At 39.1% G+C, this 13,621-nt stretch overlaps 1 protein-coding gene across 1 annotated transcript; it reads left to right on the top strand.

Moving 5' to 3' along the window:
• The first annotated feature begins 527 nt into the window (after positions 1 to 527).
• UPP1 (uridine phosphorylase 1) lies at positions 528 to 12,230 on the top strand. The gene is made up of 9 exons (XM_067292434.1): positions 528 to 830; positions 1,440 to 1,537; positions 3,115 to 3,179; positions 6,167 to 6,284; positions 6,804 to 6,962; positions 7,602 to 7,716; positions 8,277 to 8,486; positions 9,970 to 10,116; positions 11,575 to 12,230. Exons 3-9 carry the CDS (start codon positions 3,127 to 3,129, stop codon positions 11,712 to 11,714), a joined length of 942 nt encoding a protein of 313 aa, XP_067148535.1. The 5' UTR covers positions 528 to 830; positions 1,440 to 1,537; positions 3,115 to 3,126; the 3' UTR covers positions 11,715 to 12,230.
• Positions 12,231 to 13,621: the final 1,391 nt, after the last annotated feature.

Raw genomic sequence — 13,621 nt, 5'->3', positions numbered from 1 at the left:
ACACCTCTTGGCTGTTGTATGCCATCAGGTTGTAGGGATGATGGTATTTTTCTAACTAACTCCTCAAACCTCAGGATTCCAGCATGCGTTTATATCAGTTATATACACCTTAAGATCATCCTGAAAAAATTTGGTCCCCAGGTAGCTGTCCCGGGGGGCCGGAGGAGCCCTACGGCGGCAGCGCGCGAGGCCGTGAGCCACGCTCTCCCTCCCACCCACCTCTGCCGTCCGTCGCCGTGTCACCGAGGTGCGGTCGTTGGGTGCGTGCCCGCCCGTTCCCGTCGTCACGGCAACCGCCCGCCGCACGCACGGCAGCTGGCGCGAGCGAGTTAACCGCGGCCGGTGCGGCGGGAGTGGCCGCCCCGGCCCGCCCCGCGGCGGCGGGAGGCGGTGCAGTCCGTCGCGGGCAGGACAGAGGCCCTCCTCGCCCCCTGGCGAGGGCACCCCGCGCCCGGTTGAGAGCACGGCTCCTGCCTGCCTCGCCGGCCCCGCGGGGTGACGGCGTGTTGGGGGGGGGGGGGGGGAAAGCCCTGCTTGCACCTTCCCCCCGGGGCAGGCTGGGGCACGGCGCTCCCCGCCCGGGGCCGGGCTTCGCCCCGCGGGAGGAGCGGCTGCAGCCCTCGGCCCCCTCCGTGAGGCGGGCCGGGGTAGCGGGGTGCCCGCAGCGGCGGCGGGAAGCGAAAGCGTCGTAGCGGCGGAAGCCTTGGCTTCCCTTGCTCACACCGCCTCGCCCCTCCCTGCGCGGGCGAGAGAGCCGAGCGCCGCGGGGAGCGCAGGGCAGCGCAGCCAGCTCTGGGCGGGGAGGCGCGAGCACGGCTGTGCCCTGAAAGGTGGGTGTTCTGCTGGATACGTATTGAGGTAGTACCTTCCTTTCCTGGTTTAGATTAAGGGGGATTACATGGGGGTTCCTCCGTATACGGAGCTGAAGAAATCATCCGGAACTGGTCTGTATCGTGAGTGAGATATAGTTGTCCGTACAGTCTGAAGAGGGGAAACTGCCGTGTAAAACTTACTCATGCAATGATTTCAGTTTTCCTAATAATGGATCAAAAGCAAATTAGAGCTCCTCCTTAAAGATACTAGTAATTCAGATTTCTCTTAAAAAAAAAAAAAAAGTATGGTAAAGATACGGACTCCACACAGTTTTAAACATCAGCCAGAGGAAGTGGGCTGTGCCCTTTCTTGAGCTGAGTCCTGTTTTGAATGCATTATTCTTGAACATCAGTTTTAACTTCAGCCAAGGGAGACTGTTAAGACTTTTGACATGGTTATAAAAAAAAATCTGTGTTTTTTTTAGACAATGTGAGAATTTTGTGGCTTTATATGAGCTACATATGTAGCCCTTTATCTGTCAGGCTATCAGCCACCACCTGATTGCTGGAAGGGTCTGCTATGGAAGAACTGCTTTATGCTTGCTCTTTTCTTCTATTCTTGCCCAGGTATCTACTATTGAACGCTATTGGAGAGAGTATATTGGACCTCTGGACTGTCAGAACTTTGTTCTGTTCTCAGTTTTTTGAAGTACATCATTACCTAGGTGAGCAAGAACCAAAAATACTGTTAAAAATCACGTGATTGCTTAATACTATGAATGAGAAATGAATATCCTCTTTATCTGAAAACATTTGTCCTCTACGTGCATAAAAATCACTAGTAAAATATTAATGATATTTTTGCTATTTTTTCTTATTGTAACTCCTTGCTATTAGAAGTCATGGCATTCTAGTTTTCTTGTAATGGAGTATCCCTTGAACAAATGATGCATTTTGCCCTATAATGTATGTAATATTTTATAGTAGTATAAGAGTAATATCCTGTACTAACTGACTAATCATGCAACCATAGGTTGCATAACTGATTCTAAATAATGACTCTTATACTTTGTCATTTAGTGTAGATTCTAGTATACATTTAGCATAAATAAACCAAAATTTCTTATATACTAGATAATAAAGGTTATTATTTTAAATGAAAAAGATAAATCTTCCTTATAAATTTGAATATATTTCCATTATTCAATGATGTTTAACATGTGGACTTCAGCTTTATTTCATCTGGTTCTCTAGTTCTTCTGTTCCTCTTTCAAAATTCATGCATTTTGTAATTCTGTTGTAAAACTGGTTCTGTTTCCTTGTAGTGTAATCCCTAGGTTGACCCTCTTTTTAGGGATTACAGTTCTATCTCTGTAATATGTATATGGTGTCAGGCTCTTTGCTAGGGAGGGTAGGACAAAATTTTGTGATTCAAGACTTCCTGTAAGGGCATTCCTGGAAAGTATCGACTTTTGCACGTAGCCTTAGTCAGTTGAAAAATAATAACAAATGAATCATTCTGTAATTGTAATTCTGTTACAGTATAGGCACCATAGCCTTGGTGATGCATTTGTCTATTTGTAAGTTAAGGGAAATTGCAAAGGGGAAGTTTCATGATGTAGTTTAGGGGAATAGGTTAGAAAAAGATGGATGATAGCCTAGAATGCTGTGTCTTTTTGGACTTATGTTTGGTTTAGACTTCCTTGCCCTTAGGCTGGCACAGACAGACATGCTATTAAGGTCGGTAGCAGGAGTTTAACGAAGGGGATGTTTTGGCTAAGATGCTTCCTGGACCTCAGATTTTAGGCATATGACAGTTAGGGAGAACTTTGGAGAACTTCTGGGAGCCAGAGGTAAAAGGGTAAAAGACTAGTTCAGTAGTGACTGTCACTGTGGAAAGTACAGAAGGGGATTAGTTTGTTAGCTGTGAGACTTGCTTCCCTCTGGCCCATGAGCCAAGCATTCCTTATACTAAAGAATAAAACGTACGTGTGTGTGTGTGTGTGTGTGTGTGGCGGGGGGGTTATGTTAGGAAGAAATTAGTTGAGACTACAGTGTTTTGTGTGTGGTGATATTTGGCTGTAAAAATGGCAGATGTTCGTTTTGCTAGAGTAAGAAGAGCTGTAGTGCAGCTAGATAACTTTTTCTGGTTTTACTATTTGTGACAGTATGATCTATATGGAAGGTTTTTATCACTATTAATGACATTAGCTTTATATATGGGACTACTCTGATGTAAAAGGATATGCAACTTGTACACATCTTTGCTGCATTTACATTTTATTTTTTAATACAATTCTAGGTCTAACTACACATGGCTCCTGGTATCTCAAATGAGAAGAAAACTGAAGATGAGCAGTCTTCAAAGTAAGGTTCAAAAATCAATTAAGTATCTTGTTCAGATTTACACTTAACTTCCTCTAAAATTCCATACCATTCATTACATGCTCATTTGATTTAATGTAAGCAGTGTGGTGCAAATATCGACTATAAGTAGATCTATGCTTAAACAGTTGTTGAAATAACAATATAATTTAATGATAAAGCTTGTTTCTAACAACAGTCCTTTAGCAGGTCAAATGCATTTAGCTGGGTATCTAGCAGAAGCTGTTTTGACAAATTGAGTCTTTATCTGCATTAACCATACCAGCGCAAACGGCTTTGCTGGATAGCCATTTTGGTTTATCATATCAGTGAATTTTCCAAGAATAGTTTTATTTATTTATTTATTTATTTTTATTTATTCCAATGGATTGCTTAAATGTTGACTTTGGTTTCTATCTATGGCTAGATCTACCTGCTTCAAGAATTTGAACAAATATTTCAATCTATTTGCCTCATCCTGACTTCAAACTTTTTTCAATGAAACCTCATGTACAGGATTAGTCCTTAGATATTCATGTTCTGTATAAGCCAGACCCCAGAAGTTGTAGGTGTTTTACAACCGTGTGAGGGAATAAATTTTCTTCTCCTGAGAGTTATGGTCCAAGATCTTTATCAGGCAAACTTTGCCTCTACTGTAAATCCATGGCGTTGGTCCCATGTACACATAATAACTTGCTCGCTTTTGTTGTCCATTTAACCCCAGGGTCCAAGTCTGCAATTAGATCCAGATTGGCAGGTAACAAGTACCAGTTAGTAACAGCACATAACTGCAATGAGACTGCGGGTTGAAGAGTGTTGCTGGTAGGATATGAGATGAAAAAGGCAAAATATAGACACAGCTGAGGAAGGAAGCTGTACTCAGGCGTGGCATGAGGACAGAGGTGTTGGCAAATGACACAAATTTGATTGTGCTCTTAATACAGGCCTCGCCTTTTTCCAGTTTATTTCCTTGTGTCCGGGAGAGAAGCTTTTTGTTCCTGGTATACTCATGAAGGAAATGCTTTTTTGCTTGTCAGAGAACAAATTGTAAAACGATTTCAAATTGTATTCTATTTGTATCTGAAAGCCATGCCAGTAAACATCAGCGCAGCCAGCTATTTGATCTGCATTAGTCACATTAAATAGAGATTGAGATTCCCACAAAACCCAACAAGAATGATTCAGAGGATGCAGCCTGAGGATCCTCCTCACAGGAGTTGGCAGTCTCCTGGGCCAGCTGTGCCCAGAGGGTATGGAAGGACAGAGAGAGAAAAACAAAGGCAACCAAAGCCTTTGGTTCCACCACAGACAGGATTTGTAAGAAGGGAGGCAAGTGGGAGATGAAAATAAATTATTACTGAAAGAGCAGACAAACCACCTGCTTTGTTAGGCTGCTTTTTCGGTCACTTCTTGTATTACATGGAAAATGCTTGCTAAATTGCATTTAGTCCTCTGCATTCAGAGGAATCTGGTCAAATCTTTCTCCTTTAGCTCCTTTGACTTCAGTAAACTGTTTCTCCAGCAGAGATGAGTTGGGATCCTGGGATTCTCGCATCACAATTGCATGAACTGTTCTGTGGGGGTCAGATCTGGACAAGTGGTTTCTGCATTCAGTTTCTTCCCACTGGTGATTTAGTGCCTCTTTTGTCTTTTTTTCTTTGTTTGTTTGTTTTTTGTTATAGTATCTCACCATGCCTTACATGTATCTGTAATATCAGCAAGGCTGAAAAAACACCTTTTTTAATGTTAGGTTTCCTTAACCCAGTCATCGCATGGATCCGGATGATGCCATATGTAGACAGCAGCTGAGCTGGTGTAATCATGAAGATGGTAGTCTTGGGCAGGGACAAATAGAGTGGAATGGGATGACACCACTTACTTTAGTTGTGCTGCAGCTGCTGGACAGCTAATGACATTAGAAAATTTGAGGAACAGAAGCAATTGATATACTCAGAATATTGGTTTTGTAACTATTTTCTTTGTTTTTTGAGGAACAAGTTAGTGGCTTCAGTATGGGCATCTAGGTCATTTTAGCCTTAAGGTAACCAATACATCCTGTACAGGACCAGTAGATAGACATTTGAGCTAAAGGAAAGCATTGCCCTTCTGCAGAGGCATTAGAAGACAGACAAGATCCCATCCAGCATTTAAAATAGCACTAAACTCCTATATTTAGGCTACAGAGTTGTTCCTACAAAATCTTAACAATTTTTTGCATAAACTCCTGGCAAATTGTTTCATTTTTTTCCTCTTCTGACAAAACAGTTTGAATTTGCTGAGCCATGCTGTGACTGCAGTGAGCCTTCATTAAGCTGATGTCATCTTCTTGTGTCTGGAAGATGTTCAGTGCTTGGTTTCATCTCTTGGAAACTACTTTGAAGTATTGGGTTTAGCTTGTGGTTTTTACCTAATGTTTCTTGCCTGTTTTGACTGAACTTCAGACATCAAGCACAGAAGGCAGAAGTTTTATGAATCATTTTGCTTTCCCTGTCCATTACTGAATTTTCCATGAAGGTGATCCCACATATTAAGTAGTTCAGCTTTTTCTCATGGCCTTGACATTTCCTGGTTCTTCAGAAAGACTTTGTTTTAGCCATATCCCTTCCTTACAGTAAGCAACATAAGGAGTATTTCTAAAGAGGAAGTGATTTTGTTTAACCTCTTCTTCCATTTCTTCTTTCAAAGCATTAATATTATTAAAGGTCAAGTTTGTGCTGTTGCAAATGCTTTCTATTATCTGGATCTTTCTTCAGCAGTTTTATCCTGTGCAATGAATGAAACACTGACTGTGCAATTTGTTACAAGATTTAAGGTGGTCATGACATTTAGGATTTCCTTAACCTAATGCATGAGGAACCAAAATAAGGTAGTACAGGCAGCCTTAAGTTGTGGCATTTTCCAACTTTTGCTGCTTGACTTTGCAAAATCAGTGTCTGTTCAATGTAGGCTTTTGTATATACTTAATATTTTCCATGATGCTGTCCTGATAGAGAGAATTTTATCCATCTCTGCAACCCTCATCTGGAGAAAATGGAAGAAGACATCCTGTACCATTTTGCTCTTGGGACTGGTACCCATGATTTTCCTGCATTGTTTGGAGATGTAAAGGTAAGAAGCTTCATTTCACTCAGCAAGTCTAAGCCTCTCTGCAGAAGATGAAAGTGTAACCGTGTCCAAAATGAGATTGAACATGGCAGCACGCCATCAGTTGAGGAATGAAGAAAAGAGATAAGATTTTGTAGGTTTTTACTTGTTGCTGTCAATATCAAGCAGAATTAGGGATAATTGTGTCTGACTCTGTCCTTTCATGCAGTAAAAGACAAATGCTGCAGTGTCTGTTCAGGTAGAACTCCTTTTTGGGAGGGCCTTGAAGTCGCTATTAGGCTTTTACTACTTTCGGCTTAAACAGGATGAAGGCCTTTGAGGGATTTATTTATTTATTTATTTTGGATAAGCCCTGTTCTCATTTTTCTTTGTGGCCTTTTAGAATGATTATGAGAAGAACCACAGCTGGGAGCATCTTTTTATTAACTTATGGCCTTTGCATGCTCATATTTATCTTTGCCTGCTCTTTGATACGCCAAATCGTGTGATTGATTGTGTTTTATTGAATACTGTCTGCGCCAGTTTGTGTGTGTTGGAGGAAGTCCTTCGCGGATGAAAGCTTTTATCACCTACATAGCTGAAGAACTGGGACTTGGGAGCCCTGGTTATGAGTATCCTAACATCTGTGCGGGAACTGACCGTTATGCGATGTACAAAGTGGGACCTGTTTTATCAGTCAGTGTAAGTGACCATTCAAAAAGCAGAATCAGAATGTAAAAATGTTGTCCTGATACACATCAGATATGGGATGCAATTCAATGATGGTGTTCAAAGTAGATGATGTGAATGCACATTTCTTTTTAATGTCTAATAGATAGAATCAGTTTGTAAGTCTGTTTCAGCCGTACTCAAAATAGTCCAGTCAAATGCAAGTTGAGGTGGACTTGTATTTGCCAGACTTTGTGACTAAACCACAATGTCTGTGTTTCGAACAATTTTAGCTCAGTTACAGTCACCAGCACTTCAGGTTGGTAAAAATTAGACTGGGGTTGTTCCTGGGTTTAAGAAAAATTTTGTGATGAAATGCAGTTGTAAACTATTAGGAAATGACACTGCTTATACTTTTGAGAATGTGAATAATTTTAAGTTAATGATTTTTGGAAATATTAAACTTTATTCATAACCCATCAAAGTCGATGGGAGTCTTTCTGTCTACCTGCAGCAGCCTTCCAATAGGCCCATAGGTTAGGACTTGTATGGGAATGAATCAAGTGACTTTTCGAAAAAAGTATCAGGAAAGAGCTATTGTCTAACTCTTTCTTCCATATTTATTTTGTATTGTTTGTGAATATTGAATATGAATTTTTGCTTTCATTTCAGCATGGTATGGGCATTCCTTCTATTTCCATCATGTTGCACGAGCTGATCAAACTGTTACATCACGCAAAGTGTTCCAACGTAACCATTATTCGCATTGGCACCTCTGGTGGAATAGGTATTTCCCCGCTTGATTTCCTTTTTCTTCAAACTAAAATATCTCTGTAGCAGAGTGAAGCATCTCTGTGGAAGTAAGTGATTGATGGCCAGAACTGTTTCCCTCCTCTTTGTTCAGAGCAGTAGATTGTTTGAATACACTTAATCCTGTATCTTTTCTTATTTCTTCCTAGGTCCTAATTATCCATCTGTATAGAAGAATGAATTATTTCACTTCTTCCATAATTTTGCCACAAAAGGCAATATCTGCCTCTCTAGATAGACAAAATACACCCGAGATCTGCAAAACTGAGAAAGCCACTCCTGCCCTATATGAAAAATATTAGATAAGAAAGAATATACAGTGAAAAAGTTGAAATTTTTCTTTAAAAAAAATTTATATTAATAAGCTGAAGCAGCTCGGCATGCACAAAAAAAATTCTCTGGGTGAATTCAGGGGCAAAACTTAATGACTTTTTAACAGGAGCAGGTTTGGGTCATGGTATGTGTTTTTGTGTGTGTGCAGAAATGAAGCATTAACTACAGTATGTAGCTATCTAAGTCTGTTTCTTTTTACTGCAGGTCTGGAGCCAGGCTCGGTGGTAATAACTAGGCAGTCTGTAGATGCCACCTTCAAACCTCAGTTTGAACAGGTTATTCTGGGAAAGACTGTAATTCGCAGTACAGATCTAGATGAACAGCTAGCTAAGGAGCTGATGCAGTGCAGTAAAGAAATCAATCAATTCAATACAGTCATTGGAAGCACTATGTGCACTTTGGATTTCTATGAAGGTAAGGCTGGCAGTGGACTAACAGAAGCATGTTGGTAAGCATTAACAGGTACATACTGGATTGTATTTTAACACTAAGGCTGCAGTCCACTGAGAAGTGTGAGTCCACATTCTATACTTTGTCTTATTGCCCATAATTGAGCTATTTTTCATGTATTTAAGATTAGGCATTGTGCTAAGCATTTTGCTGTACTGAACTTTAATTTGTGGAGACTTATTCCTCTGTAATTCTAACTGATCCTCTGAAATATCTGAAATCCGTTATACGCTTTCCATATGCTTGTCATTTGAGTATGCTTGTCACAAAATTTCTGTAATTTACCGCAGCATCCTAGTGGATTAGAGGAATGAGAATTATTCGTGGCTGTCTGTTTTTTGCACTAGTTAAAAAACTAAAGTAAGTCTTTTCTAAAAGAAGGGCAGGAATTTTTCTTCTGCACATTTTGAGCAAAGCGAGGAACAGACCACTCAACACAGTATTTTGCTGAGTTATGTCAATGCTGTTATATAGAAGAGGCAAACCTCCAAGGCTTACTTTGGATAAATATAGACGTGGGTTTTCTGGTCTTCCTAAGTCTGTTAACAAATCTTGCAAGAACAGGCTGTGGACAGTATCTGACACTTCTTTGTCTAGGTATTACTGGTTATCACACAAGAGGTACACTGCACAGGGGAACACATGGTCCTCCTAACAGTGTTCAGGGTTGGTCAGAAGCAAACAATATCACTTTGTGCAGGCACCAATTATGGGTCTTAGCTGCACTGAAAAAAGTGTCAGGAAGGTTTTCAACTGAAAGAGCAAAAACTGAGAACAGGCTCAAGGACATTAATTTGGGAGTACAGCTCCTGAAAACAAAAAGATACTGAGTAAAGCACTGTCATTTCACTTTACATAGCCTACTACTGCTTTTTCTGCAGGTGCTACTCTTAAATAATTTGAATAAGAAAACTTTTTATTAAAAAAAAAAAAAGGTATTAGCACTAGGTAGTTAGTTTAAGAGACTTTATATCTCTTACTTTAAGGATTCTGTAAGTAATAAAACATTCATCCTTTTCTACCATTAAGGTTGTATCAGGAAATAGTTTTCAGGCCTTGGGGGTCTTCCTAGGTGATGGTTAAACACACACACAAAAAATGCAGTATTTCCATCCAGCTACTGTTTGTAGAGTTTGTTGTAAAATTGAGACGTGCCTCATATTGGGAAATTGCCTCTTATATTTTTCCTGCTTATGAATTTGATAAATAAAGCTGGAGAACACCAGTTAAATTACTGTGATTTGCATTATAGCAAATACAAATAATATGTAAAAGCTCTAGTGGTAGCTAAGAATCACTTTGTCCTGTTTGTCTTGCATGTGAAAACAAAGAGCAGTAGTAAAAGCTGGATGCTGTATAAGGGAAACAGCAATAATCAGGTGTTTTAGAAATTGAATTTGTTCTATAATTTCATCAATCTGAAAATTTCTACAAAATGGCTTTGTAGGACAAGGCCGGTTAGATGGTGCAATCTGCTTATACACTGAAGAAGAGAAACTGCAATATTTGAAGGAAGCTTATGATTCTGGAGTCCGAAACATTGAGATGGAATCTTCTGTCTTTGCTGCAATGTGTAATCTCAGTGGTGTTAAAGGTAAAGTAGCTCAAAGCCACTTTATTGAAACTATACAGTGTTTTCTGCAATACAGGTGACTTACAGTACAGAACTGCAAATAAATGTTAAGATGCTATGCCTTCTGTGTGTGCATATGTGTGTGTGTATATATGTGTGTGTGTGTATGTATAATCTCAGCTCTGGCTATGTTTCTGTTAGTATGATTGCAGGATTTGTCATATGTATTCAAAATTCATGCAAACTTCTTCACATAGTTCTTGTACAGTTTTAGTCCTGATCAGCTGCTATTCCAGTCCTTGGCAAGCACATAAATAAATGTACCTAATTATCATATAGCGCTAATTTGTTTTCTGTAGTTAGTATTTGAAGTTTACAAGAAGCAACTGGTTAATTTAATCAGTCAGGTGGTTCTCATATACAAAAAACTCTAAACACTTTCTAAGTTGGCATATCAAATTAAAAATGTATTTTATATAGTCTTATGGCTGTAATTAAATAGTTAAAGATTTTTAGTAATATTATGAATAAACCATTCCTAATTATGAGTTCTTAATTTTTTTCCCCCAGCTACCTGAAATATTTTTCAGTAAAGTTTGGGCAAAAGTTTAAGTGACTAAAAATAATGTATTACAGTGCATATGTACTTATGTTCCCTATAGTCTCTAACTTTCCTTGGCAAGGCTTGGACAATAAACAAGATGTTCAGTGAAAAATATTTGGAATGTTAGGGAAGTCTGAGAAACATCAAACACCCTCAGTTCTTACTGACTTTACTGAGAGTGATTTAAAAACTCAACCCATGATATCTCTGTGCCCTTAGGGAGCATGCTCCATTTTGCAGTCTGCACTTTGTGGGTTTGTAACATACATTACCGCTTGTGCTCTGCAAATTGTCACCAGAAGCTTCAGGTATGAAAGAACAGTGGTAGAGTTCAGTTTGAGTGAAAGGAAGGATTTCAGCTTTGGGGCTCTGACTACCTGAATGGCTGCCAATTAGCCTGAGATGGTCTAAGAGATTCTTGTCTATTTGCCCTGCTCTGCCTCTGTGAATGTCAAAGCAGCTCATTTCTTGGATCCTGAATGACAGAGTTTACAGCACAGAGGTTTAAGTTAGGGATAAGGTAGATGGCAGAGGGCTGTAACTGTGTCTGCTAGAACAGTGTCTCTAGTCAATTGCTACCAGTCAGGATTTGGATACTTGTGAAATATGATTCCTATTCAGAAAAAGATGAGAATTAACAATGTAACAAGGAATATCTGCACATGCCTGAGAGCACTTGCTTTGATAATGGTTTTGTCGTTTGTCTTAAACTATTCGTAACTTTTTGATATCATCCACTGTTACTGTGCACCGTTTGCTTGGGTTTGTTTTCTTTCTTATGTTCTAATATCCTGTCTGTTTTTTCAAGTTTATGCTTCTGAATTGTAAGAGTCCCAAAATGTCATTCCTAACTAATACTGTCTTTTCCTTTCTAGCTGCCGTGGTGTGTGTCACTCTTCTGAATCGGCTCAGAGGGGATCAGATTAGTAGCTCACATGATATACTTGTGGAGTATCAACAAAGACCACAGAGATTAGTGGGTTATTTCATTAAGAAACGTCTTGGGAAAGTATGAAATACTCATCTTTGTTTCATAGAAGCAGAAGGCCAGTGCTTTTTCACAGCCAAAGTCATGGTCGCAACTTCTGTGCAATAAAGGTTTTTTGCCTTAGAATAGCTTACAACATTCTGTTTGTATGTGGAAGTTAATCATTTATGTCAGTATGCTTTGGGAACAGAATATGTTGAACGGACTTGAATTGAGATTAGCTTAGTTATGTGTTACTGGGCTGTAAGGTTTTCACTTTTATATGAGTTGGAAAGTGGATCTGTTGTGAGGGACTAACTTGCTCTAATGTATGAAAAAGCTTTATTTATCCATGCTGTTAAGGGAAAAACAAGGAAAAAAAAGTCAAGCTTTATGCAAAGTACTTGCAAACCCCCAAATTAAAATTAGCTTAAAGAAACTAATTCCTTCCTCATTGTTTAAAAATATATAAGTTACTATAACTGCCTTTGCTTCACTTTGTAAAGAAAACTTACAGTGAATGCAGTTTATTTTCTGCAAACTTTGACAAATAAACAATACTACTTCCATATTTTAAAATTTCATGAAATCACGAAGTTGGGACTGAGTTTCCTAAGCATTAAGGACTTGACTCTGAGCTGTTGAATATCTGTAATTCCCAGATACTGATCCAACACTGCTATTCATATTCCATTTTAAGTATGTGATTGAGTCTATGCCCAGGGAACTTATGCATATAAATAACTTTGCATTGTAGAATTTGAAATCTCTTGCTGAATCAAGAAGAGGAATCAAAGGCACTCAGAGGAGATGTACAGCATGTTCACAGGATTGCATAATGGTGGTTCATTTTCTTCTCACTTTGTTTCTTTTTAAATTGGTTTTCACCTCTGTCTTCAGAACATAACCCTTGCAGTGGTTTCCAGAACACCTATTGACTTTACATGCCACCGCACCCATCTCTGCTAACTTTTCCATTACCATTGGTCTAGTGGGTGTGTGGGTGTGTTTTTTTTTTTTAATTATTATTATATTCCTAGCCACTTTGCTGCTGTGGTTAGAATATAAATATGTGGTCAGCTAAGAAAAATGCATTAATCTCTCTCTTCTTCTGCAATGGATGGTCCAGTCCCACTGGAAGTGACAGATTTTTTTAGACTATCATAGTTGGCAGCACTCAGGTAACTCAGTACAACAGATCTAAGAGAAAGTGATGTAGTAGTAGGCATATTCACCAAGAAGTGGCAGAAACTCCAGAAGCGGTTTGATGAAAATGTTAAAAATGGAAGGAATGACTCTTGTGGGTGGGAAACTGCCAAAGGGTATTAATCTCCTAAAATCTGATGATCTTTAGACTGCGGGATATAATGGGGGTAGATAGTAGAAAAGATAAAAAATACTGTATTTTTTTTATCCCAACATGATGGTCTTGCTTTACTAATCTAGTTTTTAATTTAAAAAACACATTTTCTGATTTTACACTCAGAATATACAATGTAAGCTTTCAGAGAATGCATTTTTTTTCCCCAAAGTTAAGGGAAGGGCTCCATGTTTTGTTTGAATGGTTTCTGCTTTATACATTAAAAAAAAAAAAAAAGCCTTTATCAAGAGAGCAAAGAAACATCTAATATGGTTGTGTTAAGCTTTGGGGAAGCATAGTACTGTAGGTATATCGGAGATGCAATCTGAAATGGCGTGAATTTTTTTTAAAGGAAGGGCAGCAGGATCTGGAACATGTGGTAAACAAAGAAAAAAGATCCCAAATCATGTAACCGTGTATAACGATTGAAACTACAAAGCTTTCATATCAACAATAATATAAAGCAGGTACTTCTATCATACAGTTGATGCTTTCTCATAAGAAAGCTGTTATGTAATACATGATGAAATATAAATATCAGCATGGTCTGGACTAATTGGAGCTAAGGTTCCAACGTTCATGGGGTGATTCTGCA

This window comes from Apteryx mantelli, chromosome 2 (assembly GCF_036417845.1).
Source record: "Apteryx mantelli isolate bAptMan1 chromosome 2, bAptMan1.hap1, whole genome shotgun sequence".
Lineage (NCBI taxonomy): Eukaryota > Metazoa > Chordata > Aves > Apterygiformes > Apterygidae > Apteryx > Apteryx mantelli.
Note: the sequence above shows the minus strand (reverse complement) of the source record. Positions and strands in the feature narration are given on the sequence as shown.